The sequence below is a fragment of the Musca autumnalis genome, unplaced genomic scaffold (assembly GCF_047663935.1).
Source record: "Musca autumnalis isolate F117 unplaced genomic scaffold, ASM4766393v1 scaffold_4, whole genome shotgun sequence".
In the NCBI taxonomy this organism is placed as follows: Eukaryota; Metazoa; Arthropoda; class Insecta; order Diptera; family Muscidae; genus Musca; species Musca autumnalis.
In genome coordinates, this window is record NW_027411977.1 from 17,024,110 (window position 1) to 17,052,030 (window position 27,921).

Sequence of the window (27,921 nt, forward strand, 5' to 3'; positions counted from 1 at the left end):
ATTATACTAAGTATAAAAATAATAATGCTAATCTTAATAATAATAATAATAACAATAATAACTATCATAATAATAATAATTAAAATTACTATAGCAAATAAGAATTACAATATTAATTATAATAACAATAATTGTAATAATAAAAAGAAAACTGATATTTATAGTAACTATTATAATAAACTAATAGTAATAAAATCTATTATTATTGCAATGATAAAATACTCAGGAAATGTAAGTCAGTATTGCTCTGAGAGGGGTTTACTGTCTAGCCTCAACAACAATAACAATAGTAATTTTAATAATAATTCTATTAAAAATAAAAATAAAGAGTATACCGTCGGACTTCTATTATATTATACAAAGATATGTATGTTAGTTCTTCATCTATTAACCGAGATAAACTCTATTATGTGCAAATACAACTCATTGCACAATATGCCAATGAACACAATATTTTAATTTATTTACAATTACTAAATTACTTACTATATTAAATTAATTACTAAATTATTTACAATTACTAAATTAATTATTAATTTATGTATATATATTAAAGATTATTTTTAGCCAAAAAAATAATGTTTACAACTTTTTTTTATCTTTGAATAAAAATTAAAAATATAAAAAATATTTATTTTGCTAAATTTAACAACAACATATTCAACAGCTCGATTCGGGCCTTAAGGGAATTCGGGGTCCAAACTTACCCCCAACCACCAAACAAAGTAGAACATGGAACTGCTTGGTCTCTTCCGACCACTCATATATGGACACCGAAGGGAATTTCGTTGAATAATATGCCCTTTGAATATCGGCATATCCGTCAGATATCTATCTTTAAATGACTTCAAAAAGTAAAACAAATTATTATTAACAGAAAAAAATTTTAAACTTTTAGTAATTATGTCGAAGAACTAACTGAAAAAATATTTCAAAATGCTTTAAAATTGCACAAATACCCTCAGCCTGTGTAATATATTTCCAAGAAAAATTACGTATTTGGAGACATGAGCTTGCCGATAAAAAAATATGTATAAACTTTTGAGTATTTCTTTCAACGATTGTGGACGACGTTTTACTAACAAATTTGATTTAAATTAAATCGCAAAAGCGTTAATCTCTTGCAGAGGAGGTATCTGTAAGAATGGACCAACATTGTTCGTTTTGGAAGTATGGACACGAACTTGGAACTATCTAGTTCACTTCGCAGTTCCAATGGCCCACATTTATTCTTTGAACAAACTGCGTATACTTAACATCACACGTTATATTTCATGATGTTACTCATACGTTTTGGAACTAGTACATGGAACTAGGAACTAGATTACCCAACTCTATTGCCCACTAAAGCTGGGTAAATCAAGTTCCTAGTCCACTGTCCTTCTTCCTAAACGTATTTGTTGGGAAGTGCCTGACCGAGTCAAGTCAATTAAAATATTTAAACCGAAAAAGTAGACAATACTTCAGGTATACGTTAGAACTGCTTTATCGACAATAAGGATGACAAATATTGAACAATTCAAAATATATAGTATTTTTTCGAATTCAAACACAAATTTGTGTAATTGATCCTAATTTAATAAAAAAATAAGCAAATTTTCTTTCTATTTTTATTAGAAAACTGATAAAAAAAAAACAAAAATACAAAAAAAAACTTTTTTTCTAGTTGTACCAATTTAAAAAGTTATGAGTATTTTTTAATATAGTTTTAGTATTGCAATTCTTTCAAAGTTCAAAGTAAATAAAAAAACTACTTTTCTCCAAACGGTCCGTCTGTTTAACTAATAATTAAATTTGATCGGCTTTGAATTACTCAGATTACAATTACAACGGCAAAACAACGATGATGAAAATTATGTTAAAAGGCATCAACATGTCTTGATTTCCCTTTTGCTTTGTAAATTTCTCGGAATCTATTGCCGATATCGTGTTGTTTTTTATTTTTAATTTTTCGTCATTTCAACGTTTATTTACAGTCTCCAGAAGACGATATAATCAGGTTTCAAGTATTTGAATTAATTAAAGCATCCTTCGTAAAAAAACTGTCAATTTTGTTAGCCCCATATAAAGGTACATATAGTCCTATGATACTATTTATTTTAATGTAGCAATATGGAACGGATATTTTTTCTCAGCGAAATTAAACAAAACACCGTCGAAATGCGAAATTGGAATTCGGAAGGTAACATTAATGTCAAAAAACTGTTTCTATGAGGAGGTTTATTTAATTTTCTTTGTAACAATTTGTAATTATAAATAAACATATTTTTGTTGCGAGATACGAAATTTAAGTATTCCTTGTCGTGTATAACCAGTGCCATTTTCCAACTAATAAATATGTAATATTTGTTTCAATAAAATATTGAAGCGTGATGCTATTACCAAGTGACCCAGTAAGTCCAGCTGATTCCAGCAAAAATTCGGATCCGTTAGTCATTATGTAACCCACTACAAAGTAATGTAAACAAAAACAACTACTTATATAATTCCTAGGGTTTGTGGGTTTAACGCTCACCGTCGGCCGGGTACTTTATCTTAACAACATATAGAACAGTTGGTAGTGCACATGTAAGCGTTTAAACAACCCTTAATGTTCGTACGCGTGGCACAGTGTATAGTGTGTTCGACTATAAAACAGAAATTCGTGTGTTCAAATCCAGCAAGGAGCGAAAAAAATAAAAATATTAAGTGTGGTGAAATTGAAAACAAAGTCCACCTTAACTATTCTAACAATAGAAAATTATTATTTTTAGCTTATAACTTATTTTTCAATTTCCAGTGACCATAGAATAATTAGTAAGTCAGTGCGACATGCTCTTGTTAAACTAATAGATTTTTATGGTAGAACTATACAAGGTAACATCAATACCCAGCTGACTGAACTGTGCTGTAATGTTAGTGTCAAATTCCTTACGACATTTTTTTTTTTTTATTTCTAGTTGTGATGTAGGGGATATATATTTTTGAAGGAAAAATATATTATTTAGAACACAAAACTATTTCTCAGAAATACTTCTTCATATAAATGATATGTAACCTCCCAACTAACATTTTTTCCGAATTCGGTCAGTATCTCTGAACAAATTTCCGATTCTGATGCCAAAAGTTGTATGAACGTGGTCACCGAGCTCGGAATGTTTTTCTAAGAAAATTCTTAAAAAAAATATTAGAGTTTCCCAACGAATTCGGAAGAAAATTCGAAGAAAAATTTAGATTTTCTGAAAAAACTTGGGTTTTGACGCCTTTGATATTTACACAACACAGAACAAACCCCACTCAGAGCCTATCAACACGAACTTGTATTATTAGGCGTACAGAAATAAGGACCCACGAAATAACACCCCAAATTAAAAATGAAAACAAGCCCTGAACAGGTATATTGAAAACAACAACAAAACTTTTGGGGTCTATTTTCGTCTTTTTGAGACCTTTTTTCATTCAGCTGTAGGGATCAATTTGTCTTCACAACAAGAAAATTGAAAATTTGAAAATCAAATTGTGGTCTAAATGGCATTGGGGTCTAATTGCATTTTTCATTGAGGCCTTTTTGCACTTGTTTATGGCCCAAATGCAATATAGTGTTTAACAGAAAAAATAAATTGGGGTGAATTTTCGAATGTTATTATGAAGAAAGCGACAAAAATTAGGGTGTCATTTCATAAATTTTATTGAGAACAAACAAACAAAAACGCGTGGCACGGACATAACTCCCAATGTCGAAGTTCCTTTTTTGCTTTTCAAAATTTTCCATTATTTTCTATTGATCAAAAAACTGTTATAAATTTTAGAGAAGAAGTTAAATGCCAAACAATACCGAAATCTCCACAAAATCTTCCAGATTTCATAAAAGTTTTTAAAAATGAAATTATATCTGAATTTGTCAGTAGCAATTCGGATAAATTTTACCAGACTACGGTATTCGACGAAGACATTTCGAATAAAGAGTATATTAATTATTTAAATTAAAAAAAAAAATTAAATCGTCAAATTTTTATGTGCTTGAATTTTTTTAAATAGCAAAAATATTTTTGTTAAAAATCGCGCGATTTTTTTCAAAAATATTTTCGCCTGAGACATTTTTCGGTTTTATAAATTTATTTGCAATTTTTTAGTAAAACTTTGTATTAAGTAAAACTGTGAAAATAGGCTTGTAAAAAAATATTTTTGCCTACTGGGCTTTTCCGATTGTGATGACGAAAGTTGTATGGACGTGGTCACCGAGCTCGGAAAGTTTTTCTAAGAAAATTCTAAATAAAATATTAGAGTTTCACAACGAATTCGGAAGAAAAACTCGTGGAAAATTCGAAGAAAAATTTAGATTTTTTTGAATGAAGTCAATCCGTATTCGGAAAAAAATTCGTGGAAAATTCGAAGGAAAATTTAGATTTTCTGAAAAAAAGGAAAAAGCTTGGGTTCTGACGCCTTTGATATTTACACAACACAGAACAAACCCCACTCAGAGCCTACCAACACGAACTTGTATTATTAGGCGTACAGAAATAGGGTCCCATGAAAAACAAACAAAAAAAAGCGGTGCCCGGACATAACTCCCAAAATTCGTTGGGAGTTATGTCCGTGAAGCAAAGTGGACGTAACTACAAAAGAAGCGGATGTCAAAGTTCCTTTTTTTGCTTTTCGAAATTTTCCATTACTTTCTATTGATCAAAAAAACTGTTATAAATTTTAGAGAAGAAGTTAGAAGTCTCCACAAAATCTTCCAGATTTCATAAAAGTTTTTAAAAATGAAATTATATCTGAATTTGTCAGTAGCAATTCGGAGAAATTTTACCAGACTACGGTATTCGACGAAGACATTTCGTATACAGAGTATATTAACTACACTGCACAACACACACAAAAATTAAAAGTACAACATAGTTTGTTCTGGGACTTATAGTAAAATTTTGTGTAGAATATATTTCTTCTTTTAACAACATTCGTCTAAAACTAAATTTCATGTTACTTTCATGCATCAACCCGAAAAAAGAACAAAACAAATTCTTTAAAAAAATATTTGGGTGTTTTGTTGGCAACATTGATGTATATTTTTTCTTGATATATATTGTAAATGCATATCTTATTTATTCGGCGACTTATATTGAAACTTGATGGAGAATATTTTTGTCTTTGACGTCTTCTATCTAGAATGAAGATTAGTGGGACAAAACTTAATAAACTCAGATAAAGTACAACATTAACCCTAAAACGTGATTTTGCTTTTGGCAGATTCCTGGCGTTTAGGTACGATTTAGAGTTTTGGTGTATTCGGGGACCTATATTAAAATTTTATGACAAATAATTTTGTAGAATATTTTGATCTGATAAGATCTCATTTTAAGGACTTTTTAAACGTTTTTGAAAAAATGGACCAAAAAGACCCCTTTATTGACTCGCGTGAGGGTTAATTTTTTCCATAAAAAGATACCCCGCATTGTTGTCCGTAATATTGCCAAAGACACTTTATACCTAAAATGCAAGGATTCCAAGGAATCTGATGTCGAATATTTCAAAACCTCTAGAAATGGGCGGAACTTGTCACGCCTATTTAGGTTACTTCTCGACGTAAACTTTCAAAACGCCGATACACATGTCTTCTTTTTTCGGTCCTCTTTCATAATCTGTGCGGGGTTTATTGTAATTTTAAAAAAAGTTCAATTTTGTTGTACAGTGTTATTTAAATTAAAAAAAAATTAAATCGGAACTTTTTTATGTGTTTTTTTTTAAGTAGCAAAAATATTTTTGTTAAAAATCGCGCGATCTTTTTTTCAAAAATATTTTCGCCTGCGGCGTTTTTCGGTTTTATAAAATGATGTGCAAGTTTTTAGAAAAACTGTGTATTAAGTAACACTGTAAAAATATTTTTGTAAAAAATCGCGCGATTTTTTTTTAAATATTTTCGCCTGCGGCGCTTTTCGTTAAAAATTATTAACAACTTTTTAGAAAAGCTTTGTATTTTCTAACAATTTGGAAATCTTTTTGGAAAAAATCGCTCCACTTTTTACAAAACTATTTTTACTGTTCTAATTAATACAAATTTTCTAAAAAATTGCAAATAATTTTTTTTTTGAAAAAAATTGCGCAATTTTTTTACGAAAATATTTTTGCCTACTGGGCTTTCCCGATTGTGATGACGAAAGTTGTATGGACGTGGTCACCGAGCTCGGAAAGTTTTTCTAAGAAAATTCTAAATAAAATATTAGAGTTTCCCAACGAATTCGGAAGAAAAACTCGTGCAAAATTCGAAGAAAAATTTAGATTTTTTTGAAAGAAGTCAATCCGTATTCGGAAAAAAATTCGTGGAAAATTCGAAGGAAAATTTAGATTTTCTGAAAAAAAAAGGAAAAAGCTTGGGTTCTGACGCCTTTGATATTTACACAACACAGAACAAACCCCACTAAGAGCCTACCAACATGAACTTGTATTATTAGGCGTACAGAAATAAGGTCCCATGAAAAACAAACAAAAAAAAGGGGTGCACGGACATAACTCCCAAAATTCGTTGGGAGTTATGTCCGTGAAGCAAAGTGGGCATAACTACAAAAAAAGCGGATGTCAAAGATACTTTTTTTGCTTTTCGAAATTTTCCATTACTTTCTATTGATCAAAAAAACTGTTATAAATTTTAGAGAAGAAGTTAGAATATAAGCGGAATTGTACATTTGGGAAGACTTAAGTGCCAAACAATACCGAAGTCCCCACAAAATCTTCCAGATTTCATAAAAGTATTTAAAAATGAAATTATATCTGAATTTGTCAGTAGCAATTCGGAGAAATTTTACCAGACTACGGTATTCGACGAAGACATTTCAAATAAAGAGTATATTAATTATTTAAATTGAATTTATTATTTTCTAAAAATTTGGAAATCTTTTTGGAAAAAATCGCTCCACTTTTTACTTATTTTAATATTTTTATATTTATTTTAATATTTTCAAAGTTCTAATTAATCAAAAGTTTTTCTAAAAAAATTTTAGAATAACTTTGTATTAAGTAAAACTGTGAAAATATTTTTGTAAAAAATCGCGCGAGTTTTTTCAAAAATATTTTCTGAATTAGAAAGGAGAGTATAAGTGGTTTCAATATGTTAAAATTATAAAAAAGTATAGCCATTAATTAGTTATTACGAACTACTATATGAATATCTTCAAAAATCTTTTTTGCAAATACACCCCAAATTTGTTGCTTCATTTACACCCCAAATTTAAGCGAATAAATATTTTGGGGCGTAAATGGATAGTTTGGGGCCTAATTGTATTTTCGGTGTTTGGGGTGATATTGCATTTGCCAAATGCACCCCAATTTCAAAAACGCATTTTGGCCCCAATGAAATTTTGGAGCATAAAAGTAATATTTTTTTGGGCAACATTTCCTAGTTTGGGGCCTTTTTGTATTGGGGCAATTTTTCAAATTGAAAAACACCCCAAAAATTGGGGTCAATTTTCATTACCTTTTGTGGTGTTATTTCATGGGGCCTTATTTCTGTACGTCGTATTATTATATGTTGAATTTATATTAAATAAATTAAAAATTGCATATGCGCATTTTATAACCTATCACTTTGTTTGTGCCGCACACTGTGACTGAAACTCCGTATTGTCAGTTGCTTTGTATTTGTGCATGAAACTAGGGGTTCTTAAATCGAGTTTCTTACTAGAGTAATTTTATGAAATTGCAGTAGTGAGGAAAACAAAGCAACTGACAATACGGAAGTCGGCCTATAACACCGCTTATATCATGTGTAATTTCTTAATTTAATTTTTTTTAAATATTTTTTTGTTTTATTCTTTTTGGTGTATTTCTCGATACAAAACTTAAACATGACATAAGGAGAAAACCAAAATTCGCCTCCTGGGAAACCTTATTAAATGAGCCTTGTATTAAAGTAAGTACACGGCTGTTAAGGTATTACCAAAAGTTAAGGAAACCCAAAAGCCTTCATTACGATTAACGTGTAATTTTGTCCTTCCTTAATATTTTTTTTATTATTATATAATGCATTAACCCGCAAACTATTTTTTATAATTCGAGCCTATTTGTTTGTCGGTTGAAACTACAATTTAAGACAGCTTTGAAATTTATCAAAGACATACATACATATATTTAATTCAATGAACCTTTTGTAGCAAAATGGGTACAACACCGTCACTCCGCAATATTGTGGCAATTTGAAGTTAAATTCAAACTAAATTAAATTCACTTTTCACTGCAAGTTATCTTCCTGAGTACTTAATGAGACAATACCCTTTCAACTTTTCTTTGATTGCGTTATGCCTTTTTGGTTTTTTTCATAATCGCATCAAATATTTAACATTCCTGAAATAAATTTCTACATTTGATTAATGATTACTGCAATACACTCACATCCAGTACATTATAGGCCAGTTTCACCATGTCGAATAGAAATGAATGCGAACGAAAAACAACTAAACTTTGTTTTTCATTGTATTATTGACTTTGTTTTTGCTTCGAAAAAACTACAGCATTTGAAAATCATACACGAGTTAAATAGTTTTTTAGTTTTTTAGTTCTCATTTTCGTTCGATATAGTGAAACAGGCTGTATATTCCTTTCACTCATATCCCAAAATCCCGTCGGCAAATTGCCAAAATAATCCAAATGAAAAAGATGTTGGTATTTTTTGTAATTTTTTAATTGTATTTATTTTGTGATTTTTTTTTTTCAAATTTTTGTTTGTATAGAATTGTGGTAAGAACCTTTGACTTGTTGTTTGTTTTGTTTCTATTTTATATCCTTTTTTCCATTTAATTAATTTAATTATTACAGTTTATTTAATCGTATGATTTGTTTTACTTTTTATACAATTTTATTGAAGGAATGTTTTGTGGGGTTTTTGTGTGTGTGTATTTTTTTCGTTTTATTTTGTTTTTTTTTTTTTTAAATATATAATTAATAAATTGTTGTTCTGTAGAGCCATTAAGTTATTAATTTATTTTGTATTGTAATTTAGAGAGCTTATGTACGGTTTATGTATTTTTCTTCTTTTTTTTCCTTACAAATGTTCAACACTTAAAATTTGGGGGGAGTTTTTCATTTAATAATAATAATATTTATTTATAGGAATTTTGTGTGTTTGTTTGGAAATTTAAAAAAATAAGAAAAATTTTGTACAATAAAAAATATGTATAGAAACAATATTACACTCACAACTTAAACGAAAAAAAATGTACAACAAACTCTAGTTTTTTATACAAAATTGCAAGAAAATCTAATGTGGTTGACATGCCTTGCCAAAGAAAAATTACGTTCCCATTATTCAATTTTCGAAACTAGTTAATGGTAACAATAATACCTTCAATATGACATTTTGTGTCACCTCCACACCGATTTTCCTTTTTTTGGGGGGAGAAAAAGAATGCAAGATCATTTTCCTTTCCTTACTGCCTATAAAATTTCCATAAAATTTTAACTAAGTTTTTGCAAATTTTCCCTTCCGATGGCATTGCAAACATGGATGTGTGTGTGTCTCTTTTTCACCATTTGAAAATGTGACAAGGTCCAGGAGACCTCCAATGCCAATGTGGTTTCTTGTTTGACTACGCATACCTAAGAAATATTCTTTGCTGTTGAATTGTAAAGATAGTTTTTTGTGTTTTTTAAATATTTTTTTTTATTTTATAATTCTAGTTTTTTTTAATTACGGTTTAATTAAATTTAAAAATATTACCTATTATCTAATGACTTAACTATATACACAAGTTTTGGATCTAAACCTAAAAAGGGGGAAACATGGGTTCTGGGCTTTTTGTTTGTTTTTGTGGAGGCCAAGAAGGAAAATGAAACGATTTTTCAAAGGAATTAAAAGGGATTTGGAATGTGTGGTTGTTTTTTTTTTTTTTTTTCTTGTGTGGAAATGTGTTAAAAAGTGTTATTTTTGAAATTGTGAAAAAAGACTTGAATTTACCTTGTCACAGCCGTTGTTGAGACAGACGCTGCCACAGCATTGACATTTTTTCTTTTATATTTTTCACTTTTTAACACTTTTTTCATCATTCCTTTTGCATGATTGATTTCTTACATTGCTTTATTTAAATTCAAAATTCGTTTCATTTCCCGTTCTTGGCCATATCTTAATGCATATTTCGTGGTTTTAAACGAAAATTAATAAAAAAAAAATAAAATAAAAAACAAATAAAAATATTATTTTTTATAAAACATCACTTTGTAACTCGTTTGATTTGAATTGCCTTCCATTTTCTTTTTCTACTATTTGTTTAAATTTAAATTTATTTTTGTTTTATCCTCAGTATTATCTTCGCTCTTCTTTCATTTCATTTGTTTTCTACATACATAGTTACATTTATAAAGTTTTTTAAAAACTTTTTTAGTTACAAAAAACAGATTTTTTTCTTTAAGAATTTTCATTTAGTTTACAAATATCTCTTTCTTGTGATTGTTGCTGTCGTAGCATGAAAAAAGCTCACTCACTTAAAAAAACAATGGATTTTTTAGCTTAATTTTAACACAGACTAATGCACTGGTTCAGCTTGATCCTTACAGCTACAGCTCCGGAGCACGACATCTGGTTCTTTGGACACCCAAACGGATATTTTTTTCAGCTTTCCAATTTGGTATTGATTACCTTTCACCAACTCTTGACCTAGCCAAAAGGGTTTAGCTAAATGCCTCAACTGCGGCGCACTCAACTAAACCCTCTTGCCAAAGCCTAGAACGGACTGCCATACGTCCCTTTTGTTGTTGTTGTTATTCTTTACACACTATCACACTCTAGGACGATTCATAGCCAAACCATGCAGCTGAAGCTGCTGCCGCTGCAGCAGCCGTTGTATGATGCTATTCCCCGGAACCACCGAATGAATTGAAATGTCTTACCGCTGCCGCTCCTGGAGCGGCGGCCGCACCAAATTGCAAACTCCATTCGAAAAGGCGTCGGGCATGCAATTGTTGCTGCTGTTGTTGGTGATGATGATGGTGCTGTTGCTGATGCTGGTGATGATGCAACGAGTGGGGATTCAAGTTCAAATGATGCATACCGGCTGCACCGCTGACACCCAACGCTGAGGACACTGATGAGGGGGACGCGGCCGATGAGGAGGCCTGCAAGACACCGCCACTGCTGCTACCGCCACCCGGTGAGGCCTGGGGCTGTTGCAAATGTTGATGGTGGGCGGCCGCCGTGGAATGTTGCAATGCCTGATCGCTGGTGTGGAATAAATGTGGATGATGGGCGGGATTCAGATGCGGATGTTGATGGTGATGATGGTGGGCAGCAGCATTGTGATAACGCATTGGATCCATGTACATGGCAGCGGCGGCAGCTGCCGCAATCGAGGAGGCTTGTTGTTGATGTTGCTGCTGTTGTTGTTGCTGCTGCTGTTTGACTTGGGACAAGTGATCGTTATCATTGTTATTGTTGTTGTTATTATTCTGACCAGCATTTGTCGATCCCAACGGACTTTGGGGGGACATCACATTCGTTGTCATGGTGGCCGATGAACCGGCCGATGAGGAGGGTGTATTGGGACCGCCATGCTGTTGCTGGTGCTGTTGTTGCTGCTGCTGGTGTTGTTGGTGCTGTTGTTGTTGCTGCTGATGCAGGGAGGCAGGAGTTGACGCAGCTGCTGCTGAGTTCGACTCCTGGATTTCTGATTGCTAGTGAGCCGCAAGCTGATGGCTCGTGGGTGTCTGCATGTTCTGTGGGCTAAGCATGGGCGGACTATGGCTGTGTGAGTGTGTACCCATGGGGCTACCGTGCATATCATGATGTGGATGATAGCCACCATGACCATGCATGTGACCCGGCGGCATACCGTCCATCATATCGCCACCCATGGTATTGGGTGGTGTCATGCGTTTCTCCTTTTGCCGCCTATTGCAGAACCACACTCTTACCACTTCCTTTTCCAATTGCAAGCTATCGGCCAGTGCTGTGATTTCCTGAGCGGAGGGCTTTGGCTGTTTGTGGAAATGTTGTTCGAGGGCTCCCTTGACACTGACCTCAATGCTGGTGCGCTTCTTGCGTTTACGGCCCTGGGCGGCAATTTTATCAATGCTGGTCGGTGAACCCGTTGTGGAGTCGGCTTCTTCCAACCATTTCTGTAGCAACGGTTTCAGTTTACACATGTTCTTAAAGCTCAGTTGTAAAGCCTCGAAACGGCAAATTGTGGTCTGTGAGAAAACATTGCCGTACAGGGTGCCAAGGGCTAGACCCACATCGGCCTGGGTGAAACCCAATTTTATGCGCCGCTGCTTGAACTGTTTGGCAAAGGCTTCTAGATCATCGGAGGTGGGTGTGTCTTCTTCGCCGCCGCTAACATCACGATCGCCATGCATGTGGTGCGGGTGTATGGGCAATGAGGGAGATTCTCCCCTTAAGGCATGGTGGAGGGGGGCAACACCTTGATGATGTGGATGGGCAGGATGCAACATACCGTTCATGGCATGATGATATTGTAGTGGTGAACCTCCTGTGGGAGCATAGTGAGCAGCAGCGTGTACCGGAGCATGCCAGGCATGCGGTGAAGCCATACCCTGTTGTACCCGATGTTGCTGGGACAAATGTGACATTTCCTGTTTAACATCGGCGGGATGGTGGTGTGTGTGATGTGACTGTAAGGCCCAGGGATCTGAGGGATGCAAAGCGGTCCAGGGATTCGAACTCAAACCACCAGTGGGGGTAACGGAACTAAGGCTGCCAGCAGAGACACCTGGCCCCGCAGATCCCGGACCACCGGTACCAATTGTACTGGGACTGGGCGATGAGGGCAATTGATGATGGGCCGCCGCAGCAGCAGCTGCACTGTGGTGATGATGATGATGTTGCATATATTTCATTTCACCCGCATCAGCTGCGGACCGGGGCGAAGAGGTGTGATAACCACCACCCAATGCCATGTCAAGATCACCGCTGCTGGGTGTCATATACGAGGTGGCGGCCATCCCCACCGCTCTAGGGCTGTTCAGGCCCTCCACGCTGGCGGGGTAGGGCTCCAAGTTGGGGCTCAGTTTAACGACTTTGAAAACCGATCTGTCAAAAGAAAGACCAGGGTCCCTATGCTCATTCCACTCAAACCGTGAGGCAACCGTCTTGAAGTCTTGCGTGGTAACGGATAACGAAGAAAATTTTCAGTGAGCAAATGTTGGTGGCGTGATGGGGGCGATTAGAAACGCCACTAGCTTTTGGTTGTTGTTGGTTGGCTGGATTTACAAAAAAACCAAACCAAGCTTGCGATGGGTGGGCAGCAACAAGTTGATGGTAACCGTCGGCTTGTAATATTTTTTAAATTGATTTGAAAACTTGTGAAAATTATTTTGAAATTTTCACAAAGCTTGCTTTTGTTTTGATTTTTTTATGATTTGTTTTGAATTCTTAAATTTGCATTATATTTTGCATTAAAAATTATTAAATTATTTTTTTGTTTAATAAAATTATTCCAATTTTCTTTGTTTGTTGTTTTGTTTGTTTTGTGATTATCACTTTCAATGATTGTTTTGAACACTATTTGCAGTTGTTTGGTTAGCTTTTTTCTTTTGTTTATTCAACAAAAATTCCGCACTCGCGTTAACGCGCCGTTAGTGTTTTCTTATTTTGCAAATTTTCTTCTTTGTTTTTTGCTTTATCCAGAAATGCCGCACTTGAAATTTCTGAAATTGTTTATAACTATTTTTATTGTTGTGGTGTTGTAATTTGTTGATCTAATTCTGTGATTGTTTTGATCCAAGTGATTTTAACATAAAAATTCTATTAATATTTTTTCTGAATTTTTATTTGGAGTTTGCATGTGTGTTTGTGCGAATGAATGAATTGAATTTTTCTTATTTCTTATTTATGCGGAGACTTTAAAATATTCACGTGTAAACTCGTGGAGCTATCGAAGTGAACTAACGTCATGCATCGTCAAACGAAGGTACAGAGAGTAAGCAGAAGGCAAAGAAACTCAAAAAAGGCACACAGATACACTGTGGACACCACCACACTGACAGCAACTCAAGCAAAATGTACAAGAGACAGACACACCACAGTATCACCACCACCGTCGTACACAAAACACAACGAACAGCAGCTCCATAGAACAGCCAAGCAACGGGCCAAAGCACACAACAATCTTGCAGGCACCAACAAAGAACACACACACGCACGCACACAGCTAAACACGGTACTCATTCGCAAGAAAGCGAAGAAGAAGAAGCGTATTTCCAGTCATAGCTAGAAGAAGAGGAAATGAAAAGGCCTACCATGAACACTCACGCATGGTGGAAAGAGATAAATATATTCTCTGGGAAATGAAGGAAGTGGGACAGAGATGCACGAACTAGTAATGGAGTCATGGGCAAGAAAGAGCCAGGAAATGGAAGAAATTCATATTGGATTTTGAACAGCACAATCAGACTGGAAAGTACTCACATACACCGAAAACGAACGAAACTAACAAACATAAGTGAGAAAGAGCATGGTAATTCTCATCTCTAAGCCTTGCTCATTTAACAGTCAACGAAAAACGAAGAGACTTGAGCAATAAGAATGTGTTGTGCTCTTACAGGTGAGGGCGTTGAGCAAAACAATTGAAAACCACAAATGGCCAGAAGCAATAACAACAGCCAACAAGAGAGAGTGTCGATTTCCAGTGTTACGCCTATTTTTGTAACCAAATAGCCGGGTATCTAGTCTACTTCCAGACAACCAGATCAAACCAGGCAGGCAACATAGTGAGTGGTACTCTGTGACATTTTTAATTGAAGAAAAGTGTATTTGCTTGTTTAACCTTAAGTGTGACAAAGAGAGCATTTGTTGTGATAAAGGAAACTGCACAAAATCTTTGCTTTTCTTTCTCTCTTTTCAGGTGGAAGGTAGCTGGCAAATGGATGGACGGATGGTCAGTGTGATGGGTCAATTTGAAAGAAAATTTCTATCACATCGAACTCTCCGTTAGACAGACAGCATCATAAGGCAGCCAGTCGACCCTTAAGGAAAAGCTTACAATTGGGGGAGGAAAATGTTTTGGAGAAAGAAACATGCTTAACGGTGGTGGTGGCGCTTTTCTCAAGAACTATCGAAAAGTTTATGCGCTGCATTTTTAGGGCCATGTTACTCTAGGCCACAAAGCTCTCATTACAGTTGGTTTCGGTCTGTCGCTATTCCAGCATTAGACGCATTCTCAAAAGTTCAAAATGTGTGTTTTTTCTGTTCTTGGTAAACTTCATTCCGTAGTACCTACCGACGACCAAAAGGAAAAAAGTCCACCGCATGTGTACAAGTTGAAGTTGTGGCAGATGAAGAGGGCACGTTTTGGAACGTGTGCAGTATGAAAATGAGCAAGAAAAGCAAATTTACTTTTGCTTTCGTTGATGACAAAAGAAAATGTTTTTTGTGGGTTTGTTTGTTTCTGCTATCAGCCCCCAAATTTACAGCGGCTCCCTTATACAGCGGTGGGTGGTTGGTTGGCCTCTTGCTGACCGTAAATAGATGTCTATTTTACATGCGTCGGTGTTGATAGAATTTTGTGTTATTTTGCCTCGCATATACGGCGGATAAAATGAAAACAACAAAATGCAAAATTGTTTTAAAAAAACTAATTAGAAGTGAATATTTAAAAATTGCGGAAATTCCAAAAATACGATGATGAAAAATACAGCTTCGAGGACAATAGAATAGAAAATTTAAATAAATGACATTTTATGATGTAAATAAAACTTTAAAATGTCGCACAAATTCGCTTTATTTTCTCCAGTAAAAAAGAAACTTTAAAAATTGTCTGAAAGTCGTCTCCGCCGAAATAATGGGTACGGAATCGGGCTTTTTCAAAAATTGAGTTGTTATTGCAATATTTCAACGCCTCTCGATAAAAAGAGTTTCTAAAGAAGGAATTGTTTATTTTTTGTGGAAAATGCCACTAAATTTTAGGTCCAACGAATAATAATAAATACCTATATTTATGTTTATATTTATTTTATATTAAATTATTAATTTTAAACAGAATTGAATCAATTCAATCTAAATTGAAGCTTATTTTTTGGGAATACCTAAAAAGATGTAAAGTATATGCCTATTTGAACTAATTGCACGCATTACTGCCTTCATATGTTTCATTTGCGAGTAAGGTTCTAGTCATGCTCGCCACCGTTGCCCACTACGAAGTTGTTTTGCAATGTTGATGATATGTGCATTTGATATGAGGCCTTAAAGAATATAATGTGACATCTGTACTGAAGTTATTTTTACCCGTTGTTTCAATACAACCGCGAACACAGTGCGTCGGTCTCATGCCGATTGTTCCAAATGAAGTCTTTGGAAATTAAAATACTAGATTATTTATTAGTTCTATACAAAAAACATCTAACCAATGGTATCGAAAATTAGAACCGTATACCGTATGTATTCTGTGTCTTTTATCGATCAAAAAGTTGTTAAAATTTCCTTTATTTTTGTAACAACAACAAAACAAACAAATGAAATTGTTGTAAAATAAGCAATGAGTAAAGTTGCTAAAAAGTTACTGAATAGGAGGACCGAAATAGTTTGTGATTTTCAAAGCTAAAGCGTTCTGTGTACCAATTTAAAATTATATATATAAAATATTAGAGTTATTCTAAATTAAGCATACTAAAAATAAAAACTTCTAAATATTTACTTTTGAGATTTTTGCCTTGTTAACCCCTTTATGAGGATTTAAATGTACATCAAGTGCTTGAAATGAACCGGTAGTCAATGGCTGTATTTAAAATAATGCAAATAATTAGAAATTACTTCAACATTAGCTAGCAAATCTTAAATAAATTTCAACAATATTATCAGATAAATCAGCTAAAATCATTTAATATGTTGGAGCTTATGTTTTTTTACACGACCGACCACGCAAGTGAAGACTTAATAATACTAATGACAATTATAATTTATTAACCTAAAATAAAAAAAAAACATAGGGATTTCTGTCGTAATAGTAACGAATAGTTAAAATAAGACTTTTGAAGAAATGTTTACAAACTATTTTATTAAATATTAGAAATACATTTCAACGGCCAAATATCCGTTAATGTATAAAAACACATTTGCATTTGAAAGGCGAAAAGTTTTATGACAGAGAAGTCATTCCACAGTCGATACGTCTGAAGAGCTGCTCAACTAACAGCGAAATCAGGTCACGTAATTTGGTGACTATGTGCTTTAGAGTCATTGGCTTTCCTTTTTCACTTCCAAAAAATTTCCGATCATCAAGCTTTGCTTTAAACGAGAAAATTAATAAAAATATTAAAGTATTTTTGTGGATGGCGATCACTGTAAAATTATGAAGGCATCCTTGTAAAATCATATTTTATTTTTATTCTAATTTGTTAAAGGAAGATTTGTGTGTATTTTTTTATTATGCCACGACTTTTGGAATAAAAAATTGAAGTGTTCCAGAAGACGGTGGGTGGAAAACATGAAGTCGTTATACCCTCAGCCTTGAGGCTAGGGTGGGTATTTATTTATTTATTTATTTATTTATTTATTTATTTATTTATTTATTTATTTATTTATTTATTTATTTATTTATTTATTTATTTATTTATTTATTTATTTATTTATTTATTTATTTATTTATTTATTTATTTATTTATTTATTTATTTATTTATTTATTTATTTATTTATTTATTTATTTATTTATTTATTTATTTATTTATTTATTTATTTATTTATTTATTTATTTATTTATTTATTTATTTATTTATTTATTTATTTATTTATTTATTTATTTATTTATTTATTTATTTATTTATTTATTTATTTATTTATTTATTTATTTATTTATTTATTTATTTATTTATTTATTTATTTATTTATTTATTTATTTATTTATTTATTTATTTATTTATTTATTTATTTATTTATTTATTTATTTATTTATTTATTTATTTATTTATTTATTTATTTATTTATTTATTTATTTATTTATTTTTTTTTTTTTTTTTTTTTTTTTGAACTCCTTCCCCCAAGTAAGGATTTGGTTGAGGCCAAAGGTGCCTTTTGACGAAAATTCTCTAAAGGCAGTAATTATGGTCCAACCGATGAAAAAACTTTACCAGTTCATTGTTGTGGCTAAAAAAACGATTTTTGCCAAAATTTATAACGATCGGTTAACGCTAACCTGTGCCCCCTGACCGATCTTTATTTCCATAGAACTTTGTATAAATTTTTGCAGGTTTCGTTTCTTGTCACATCGATTGGAAAATAACTGTGGCATGTAGAGCTATTTTCTGAAAAGTCGCCTTTGGCCCCCATACATAGTACAATGGGAATAAAGATCTGCCAGACGGCACAGGTTATTGTTAACGGATCTTCATAAATTTTTGCAGAAAAAAACATATTGTGTTTTAGGTTACTCCAGCCACGTTTTTGTTCAAAATGTTCTCATATCGACACTGTTTAATTTTTTTCAAATATTATTTATGTTAAAAATATTAGCATATCTTGACTATAAGCTTTGATACATAAATGGCTATAATTTTGTTTTTATAATATTATTTTTGAGAATTTACAAAATGTCTAAAAAGTGGCGAAGCCTTCCCACCCATGGGGCAGCCTCGCCATCAATATTGGAAATTCTTCAATGGACTCTAAAACTGTAATTTACCATGTTTCTTCCTTAAATATCAACATGATGCGAACAATGAACATGTTTTCTATTGAATAATCACAAATGATTCTAAAATTCATAAAAATAATTAGATTCAAGTACTTTATTGAAGTAGGTACTTTGATATAATATTAATATATTGACATTAGTAATTGCTTTTTTCATGCGACTTATTGGGATTTATATTCTTCAGTAGTTGTCTTCTAACGGTATAAAATATGCTTTTGATATCACAAAAGGTAAAGGAGATATCAAAAAACATATGTAACTACCTTAATTATTTTTCCCAATACCCTGGAAACACAAAACCGCGTGCGTGCGCTATCATACCTATGGCTTAATGTCAACTTTTGGAAGATTATAGACCTTCATTGAGGTCACAATTTTGCATTTAACGGATTTTTTCTACCACTTGTAGCTTTCGAGAAAATTGGCGCTGGCGTTGCCAACCCAGTGGAGAAGGCGCCCCATGTTACCATACACTTTGATATGATAAAAATGTGCTTCATCGAAATCATGGTTATGGACACAATGCACATTGTCGGCCAAAACTAAAGCACCCCCTCAGTATTTTTTATACCCTCCACCATAGGATGGGGGTATATTAAGTTTGTCACTACGTTTGTAACTACTCGAAATAATCATTGTAGACCCCACAAAGTATATATATTCTTGATCAGCGTGCAATTCTACATCGATATAGCCATGTCCGTCCGTCTGTCCGTCTGTCTGTCTGTCCGTCTGTCCGTCTGTCCGTCTGTGGAAATCACTCTAGCGTCCGAACGGATTGACGTAGGTTGATGAAATTTTGGGAAAATATGTTATATTTACGTAGGACTTTTGGTATTGAAAGCGGGCTATGTAGGTCCACGCTTTCGTATAGCCCCCATACAAAATGACGCGTGACGCGTCGTCGTTTTAAGGAATTTTTAAGATATTTGGCCTATTTTACCACCGAATTGGTTGTAATTTTGTACTTTGTGTCTCCAGAGGCCAAAAAACATTCCTACCAAAGTTGGGTTATATAGGTCCACGTTTTGGTATAGCCCCCATATAAGGCCCCATAGAAAGTACGCGTCATTTTAATATATTTTGAATGTATTAGACCCATTTGACCACACAATTGGTTGTAATTTGGTATTTTGTGTCTTCAGAGGCCAGAAAACATTCCTACCAAAGTTGGGTTATATAGGTCCACGTTTTGGTATAGCCCCCACATAAGGCCCCTTATAAAGTACGCGTCATTTTAATATATTTTGAATGTATTAGACCCATTTGACCAAAGAATCGGATGTAACTTTGTATTATGTGTTTCGAGAGGCTAAGAAACATTTCTACCATAAAATGTTTATATAGGTCCACGTGTTGATATAGCCCCCATAATACAATATCTCCCGATTTTCGATATTTTGAACGTTTTAGCCTCATTATCACACCGAGATGGCTGAAATTTGGTATTTAGTCTTCTTTAGGCGTATAAAACATTCCCCCAGAAATTTGCAGGTATAGGTCCACGCCATCATATAGTCCCCATAGAACGGTACCTTCCGAATTTCGGTATTTTGAAGGTTGTGGTCACATTAATCCATCGAAATGGCTGAAATTTGTGGTGGAGGGTATAAAAAGTTCGGCCCGACCGAACTTAACGCTTTTCTTACTTGTTTAGTGATAATTTTTTTAAGAAAGCAATTTTGTAAATTTGTTTGTATTTTTTAATTTATTTATATTCTTATTATTGAAAAAACACAAACTTAAGGAATTCAGAATTTAATAAACAAAAGTTAAAATTAACAAGTAAAAAAGTATCAGTCAGCTTTGCTGACAGAGATATACCCTCAGCCTGTGTATATTGAAACAATTAGAGGGTTTTAAAAATTGTGGATGTATGAACCGACAAAAATGTTGATTAGTATTAAAGATCAAAAGTTTTGCGGAGGAGATACTTAATGGATCGACATTGACCATAATGGAAATGGATCTCCAGCCACTACATATGGTACCATACGGGGTTTTTACACCCTTCGGGCTGTTAGCTCAAGAAGTATGGACTTGCCCCTGAAAAAAAATTTACCATCGTAATTGAGGTAGCGAATGCAAGTTGCTTCAACAAAAATCAACGTGATTCGATTGCAGGTCTTAAAGTGAATTTATCCGAAATTTTGTGTGGGAGGTACCAGATGGAGTGGACAAATATAGTCAATATTTGAACCTGATCTATATCTGGTAGATATATTAGGATGTGTAACGTATGGACCAATTCGGCCACTCCCTTCAAGAGTTACCGTACAAACAATTTTTCCGAAAATTTTTTAATTTTTGTGGGGGAGGTACCTGAAGGAGTGGACCGATATGGCTTATCTTCGAACTTAATTTATGTTTGGACAAAATACTACTAAGGCCAAATTTTGGATCGAATCGGCAGATCCGTTCGAGAGTTATCTTGCGCTCCAACCACCTTACACGGTGTCATAGGGTTATTTTGCAACTTTGGGGCTATTTTCTCAGGAAGTGTGGACTTGCCCCTGATGAAACTTGTACCGTCGTATAGGGGGCAGTGAATACAAGCTGCTAAAACAAAAATCAAAGCGATTCGAGAGCAGGTCCTAATCTGAACTTATCCCAAATTTTGTGTGGGAGGTACCGGAAGGAGTGGACCGATTGAGCCCATATTGGGAACCCATCTAAGCCTGGTAGACTTTTCACGATTTGCAAAGTATGGACCATATCGGTTACTCCCTTTAACAGCTATCGTACGTACAAATTTTCCGAACATTTTCGAACTTTTGTGGGGGAGGTACCGGAAGGAGTGAACCGATATGACCCATCTTCGAACTTAAACTAAGTTTGGGCAAAATATTACGAAGGCCAAAATTTGAACCAAATCGGTTCATCCGTTCGAGAGTTATCGTGCGCTCCATCCAGCAGGACAGACAGACAGACAGACGGACGGACATTGCTCAATCGACTCCAAATTGTCTGAAACACATTTCGTCCAAACATACTTGGGGTCTAAAACCATTATTTCGATGAGGCACATTTTCATCGTATCAAAGTGTATATACCCTCCTTAGCCTAAAGGCTGAGGGTATAAAAAAAACATCTTAAGTATCAAAAATAAGTGGACAAAACTAAAGCACCACCATTTAAGGAACAACAAGCCAAAATGTGCAAAGTTCGGCTGGGCCGAAATTTTTATATCCTCCACCATAAAATATTTTAAACCTAAATTTAGCTAAAAGCCTCAAAATACTTTAAATTGGGAGGTACTATTATATGAGCGCTATACCAAACAAAACGTGGACCTATATTGGCAATTTTTAGTGGAGAAGTTTTTTGGTTATTTGGAACCTCAAATGCCAAATGTTATTCTAATTCGGTCAGAAAATGTATCAAAATACTTTAAATCGGGAGGAACCGTTATATGCGGAATATACCAAATCGTAGATTTATCTTTACCATCTTTGATCTCTTAAAACTCCAAGTGCGAAATTGGAGCCAATTTGGGAGGAAAATAAAGCTAAAATAATTTAAAACGAGAGGCTATACCAAAACGTGGACCTATCTTGACAATTTTTTCGATGATGGCCTATATCGGTCCACGTTTTGGTGTAGCCCCCATGTAACGGTACCCCCGATTTACGGTATTTTGACATTTTTAGCTACATTTTCTGGCATTTCTAGACCGAATTAGCTATAATTTGATATTTAGGGTTCTTAGTGACCAAACAACTTATATTCGAAAAAATTATGAACTTAGGTCCATGTTTTGGTATTGCCCAAAAATTCTGCAACAAAAATTGTTCATTTAAGTTCATATTTTCGTATAGCCCACATATAGGGGTACCTCCGAACTAGCTATTAATGACAATTGAAGTTCCCACGACATGTACCGATTTTCGGTATTTTGAGGATTTTAGCTAAAATTTTTAACCCATCAAAAACTGTCAACTTAACGCTTTTTTTACTTGTTTTCTTTTGATTTTTAAGTTAACAATCTCCCACAAGTCCCAACCGAGAGGTAAGATCAGGGGATTGGGCATGCCAATGAAGAACTTTTATAGAATTGTCTGTTCTTCATCATAAAGCAACATCCGCCTTTCAATATATTACGATAACACTGTGCAACATTTTTAAGCTAATATTGTGCAAACAATTTGAACAAAGGATTTTTTGAAAGTACAAACCAAACGACTACAACTTTGGTTGGGTCTTGTTTTGTCAAATCCAGCTCGGATTTTATGGCCCCCATCTAAACATGGTTTAATATTGACTTTTTAAAGCAATTACGTGCTATATCTCTGAAGCCAATGCGAATCTGTTTCTGACCTCTGAAGCACATTTGTAGATAAGGCAAGAATAACATATTTGGAAAAATAATGAACTCGAAAAACTACATTTATTGTCTCAAATTTTAAAATATATCTAAAAATTTCATAATTTTTTGTGAACATTTTTTGAAATAGGTGTTATGATACAAAATACCGCGGAAACAATATGAAATAACCTTTTTAGAGTTTCAGGGTGTTCTTAAGAATTGCTCAGACCATTATTTGAAAGGTTTTTGCAAAAGGTTATAAAAATGTAACTTTGTTTGGTTCAACTACAAATAGTTTAGATGACTAGAATTATAGAAATGATGTAAAAATTCTATATTTTATCGATTTTGGTAACCTAGATGGAATTTTTCTTATGTGGTCTGTTCAACAGATAATTTCTACTAGTTTAGAGCTACAATATTGCTAAAGGCATCAAGGCCAAGTTCCCATTAATTTATGAGATAAAGGACCGATATGACAGGACAAAACCCAAATAGGGGTTTTGTAGTCTCAATATGAATTTTCAAAAAAATGCATACTAGAAGTTGTGTGCATTTTCAGTGTTGCATAGTGCAATTGAAGCGATCCATAATTCCATTAAATGAATGAATGAATTCGTCCAATTCCTTGCCCCCAGAAAAAATTTCAGACCATCGTGTTCCGCCTTTGCAGTATTTAGAATTTAACCGTTGGCTATTTGGTCCACGCCATATGTCATCTGAATCCTTTTAATTTAACTTAGATTCATCAGTTCAGATGGGCAATGCGAATTCCAGTCTGGCGTTTTTCGTCGAATGAATAAGTCGGCCTCTACCGCTCTTCTATGAATCCTTCTTTTGCTAATTTTTTAATCAAGGTAATTGTGTATTTGATCAGAAGATGCTGTAAAATCATTTTTGGATGAATACGAACAATATCGGCTAATGTTTTGGTATAGCCCCCTTATAGCTGTACCACCCGATTTTCAGTATTTTGAGGATTTAAGCTAAATTTTCGTAAAATTAATTATTTCGCCTGAAATAAATAAAAATTTACTATCCTCTATCATGGGCGTAGCCAGAAATAGCCAGGGGGCAACTCACACACACCCTAGATCCTACAAAAAAGTTCTTTTGTATGTAAAAAACTATAAATATTACGAAAAAACAAGCATTGACCTCATCTAGAACGAAAAAAACTAGCATTCCTGGCTACGTCCATGTCCTCTGTGCCTAAAAGATGTGATTGTATCATTCAGAATAAACCCAACGAAATTTTGATTTCAATAGTTTTGTTGCATTAGTTCTGTCCGCTTATATTTGGATCTAAAATGTTTTTTTTTTTAATTTTAACTTTTGTTTATTAAATTCTAAATTAATTGCGTTTGTGTTTTCAAATAATAAAGATATAAACAAATAAAAAGAAAAATACAAAAAATATAACTTTGTTTTCTTAAAAAATACCATTTTAAAAAATGTGCTGAGGGGTACTTACTTTTGTAGTGTGTGCAGTACAAACCAATTTATATAAGCAATATTTTTTTAACTTTCTTTGAGTCAACATAAATTTCAAAATTTTGATGTAAAAATTATTATTTATTTAAATACATAACAAAACAATAAACATGTCGCAAGAAAGCAATATTTCAGCAAATTTCAAATTTTCACGCATTTAATAAACAGTAAATAATTTTTTTTTTTTTTGAAATTTTGCCTGTTAGGGCGTAAATAATTTTTAATGATTTTTTATTAATTTTCTCGTTTAGAGTTAAGCTTGATGATCGAAAATTTTTTGCAACTGAAAAAGGAAAGCCAAGGACTCGAACCCATAAGTCACCAAATTACGTGACTTGGTTTCGCTGTTAGTTGAGCAGCTTTTCAGACGTATCGACTGTGGGATGGCTTCTCTGTCCTGGAACTTTTAGTTTTTTAAATGCAAATGTGTTTTTATACATTCACGGATATTTGGCCGTTGAATTGTATTTCTTCATGACAAATTTTTTGCGCTGCCTTTGAAGTTATGAGTTTGGCTTTGAACGCTAACACTCCGTGACAACATTTTTTCCATATGTTTTCGAGGACGCGGGTTTTTCATTTTATCTAACACTATACAAAATGTCGAATTCAATGTGATTGAAATTTCCATTCGGAATTTAATATCATGTCGATACGTGAATTTTCGACGTAAATTAACAAATAAATAAATTAACAAATAATTGAGCTTCAGACCCTCCTTAATCTTGTATAGAAATCTATCGTTTACAACTGTTTAACTTCCCGTATAATATGTACTCGTATGTCGAATGCAGTTATATTATAATTTTTGTAATAATATTTTTAATTTGGGAAGTTAAAATTTAATAGTCAACTTTAAACGTCTTTTCTTACGTTTTGTAGATAAAATAGATAAATTTATTACATTAAAAGTGCCACAACCGGGATTTCACTTATTATAACATTGATTATGATTATAAAAAACCCGTCGCTGTTTATCTCTTAAATTTATTCGAACAGTACAGACATCAGCTCTATGTTATTTCTATAAATAGTTTAAATTGTTTTCGATCATTAACCAGTTAGTAATTTAAAACATTTTCTATAATGTTTTTTGTGTGCTTATTATAATTTAAAATGTTTTTTTTTTTAATCTAAAAAATCTGTTCATCATGTCTTCATTAAGAATCAATAATACAAATGAATTTTGTTAACATATGTATGCTTTTTTGTGTTGGTGTTTATCAAAACAAATGAACAACTCTAATTGTATGAAGGTGGTTGTAAGATACCCTACATGTCATAGTAAAGGACTAATGCTGATACCTTTTAATATTTGTAGATATAGATATGTATGTCACTTACTATAGAAATCCTAAAAAAACTCGTTGTGGTATAACATCAAAACTATTCATTCAATTTGACTGCTTGGCCAATCCTAACATAATTGGATCTCACAATATTTTCATATTTATCGCTAATACTGACATAATGTATAGCCATCGCGTTTTTAACCTTAACTTCATTTTTGCAGTAAAACTTTAAATACGTTTATTTACGTTTATTTTATTCTTTTAACAGCAATTTAAAGTATTCCTCTATTTGATTTAATTATCAATTTCTTGAATATTCCCTTAACAGAAAAATCGTTCTATCTTCTCTAATTAAGAATCAATAAAATAATCAATAAATTTCATAATTTAAATATTTTTATTGTATTTCGGATGATAATATTATCAAAACAAATAAATAAACCAGATGTTGGTTAATAAAAATAATTTATTGTACGCTATCTAATTTACGCAAGCAATCAATTTTGCAGAAAATATATTTTAATTTTGCTATACAATTTTGAGGTCCTAAATTAAAAAAGCTTATTACAAAACTAATAAAAATACTTTGTATTCAATGTTTCGATTATAGTGAAACTGATATCACCTGATGAAGTTTCCTAGTTCCTTCTAAACCACAAAACCACTGTCTGTCTGTCTTGCTGGTGCGCACGATAACTCTCGAACGGATCAATCGATTCGGTTCAAATTTTGGGTACCGAAATATTTTGTCCAGATTCGATTTAAGTTCGAAGATGGGCCATATAGGTCCACTCCTTCAGGTACCTCCCCCACAAATGTTCAAAAATTGTCGCAAAACTTGTGCGCACGATAACTCTTGTAGGGAATAACCGATTTGGTCCATACTTTGCACATCGTGTAATTTCTACCAAACTTAGATGAGATTCCAATATGGACTCAATCGGTCTACTCCTTCGGGTACCTCCCACACAAAATTTTGGATAAGTTCAGTTTAGGACCTGGTCCCGAATTGCTTTGATTTTTGTTTACGCAAGTTGTATTCGCTGTCCTCTATACGACGCTGTAAGTTTCATTAGGGGCAAGTCCATACTTCTTGAAAAAATAGCCTGAAAGTTACAGAAAACCCTATGACACCGTGTGTAGTGGTTGGAGCGCAAGATAACTCTCGAACGGATCTTCCGATTCGGTCCAAAATTTGGCTTTCGTAATATTTTGTCCAAACTTAGTTCAAGTTCAGAGATGGATTATATCGGTCCACTCCTTCCGGTACCTCCCCCATAAAAGTTCGAAAATGTTCGGAAAATTTGTGCGTACGATAATTCTTGAAGGGAGCAACCTTTTTGGTCCATACTTAGCACATTATGAAATTTCTACCAGACTTAGATGAGGTTCCAATATGGACTCAATCGCTAAACTCCTTCGAGTACCTCCCACACAAAATTTCGGAAAAGTTCAGTTTAGGACCTGCTTTCGAATCGCCTTGGTTTTTGTTGTAGCGTCTTGTATTCACTGTCCCCTATACGAAGGTACAAGTTTCCTCACGGGCAAGTCCATACTTCCTGAAAAAATAGCCTGAAAGTTGAAAAACAAATATTTATTGATTACTAGGCAAAAGTTCAATATCCGCGCTACAGAAAATCATTTTTGAGAAAAAAAATTTTTTGAAAAGTCATAACCCTAGTTAGTAACAAAAATGTGTTGTACAATTTACTAATTCAAGACTCCAGCTCTTTCCCTTCGCCCAAATCCAATTGTACCAAATTTAGTACAATTTAGTACTTATCCCCCGCATGTGTACACCTTTCCAAAGCCACCTCCTTATGTCAACCCTACTTTCTAACCTTTCTTCTTCTCACTCCAAATTTCAACCTAGTACCAAATTTAGAACATTTTAGTACTTATATTTCGAATATCCAAGGACACGTCGGTACATCTATTCTACACTTTATCAGTGATCATCATTCCAAATTTCAGAACTCTAGCTCTATTAATTATTATTTTTATTATTATTATTATTATTATTATTATTATTATTATTATTATTATTATTATTATTATTATTATTATTATTATTATTATTATTATTATTGTAATTGTTATTATTATTATTATTATTATTATTATTATTATTATTATAATTATTATTATTATTATTATTATTATTATTATTATTATTTTTATTATTATTGTTATTATTATTATTATTATTATTATTATTATTATTATTAT

At 33.2% G+C, this 27,921-nt stretch overlaps 1 protein-coding gene across 1 annotated transcript; it reads right to left on the reverse strand.

Annotated features, from left to right (window-relative positions):
* Positions 1 to 9,601: 9,601 nt before the first annotated feature.
* On the reverse strand, positions 9,602 to 15,595 carry vvl (ventral veins lacking). The gene is given in 1 exon segment (XM_073987564.1): positions 9,602 to 15,595. A coding segment is annotated over 1 exon segment (2,106 nt). The 5' UTR covers positions 12,919 to 15,595; the 3' UTR covers positions 9,602 to 10,812.
* Positions 15,596 to 27,921: the final 12,326 nt, after the last annotated feature.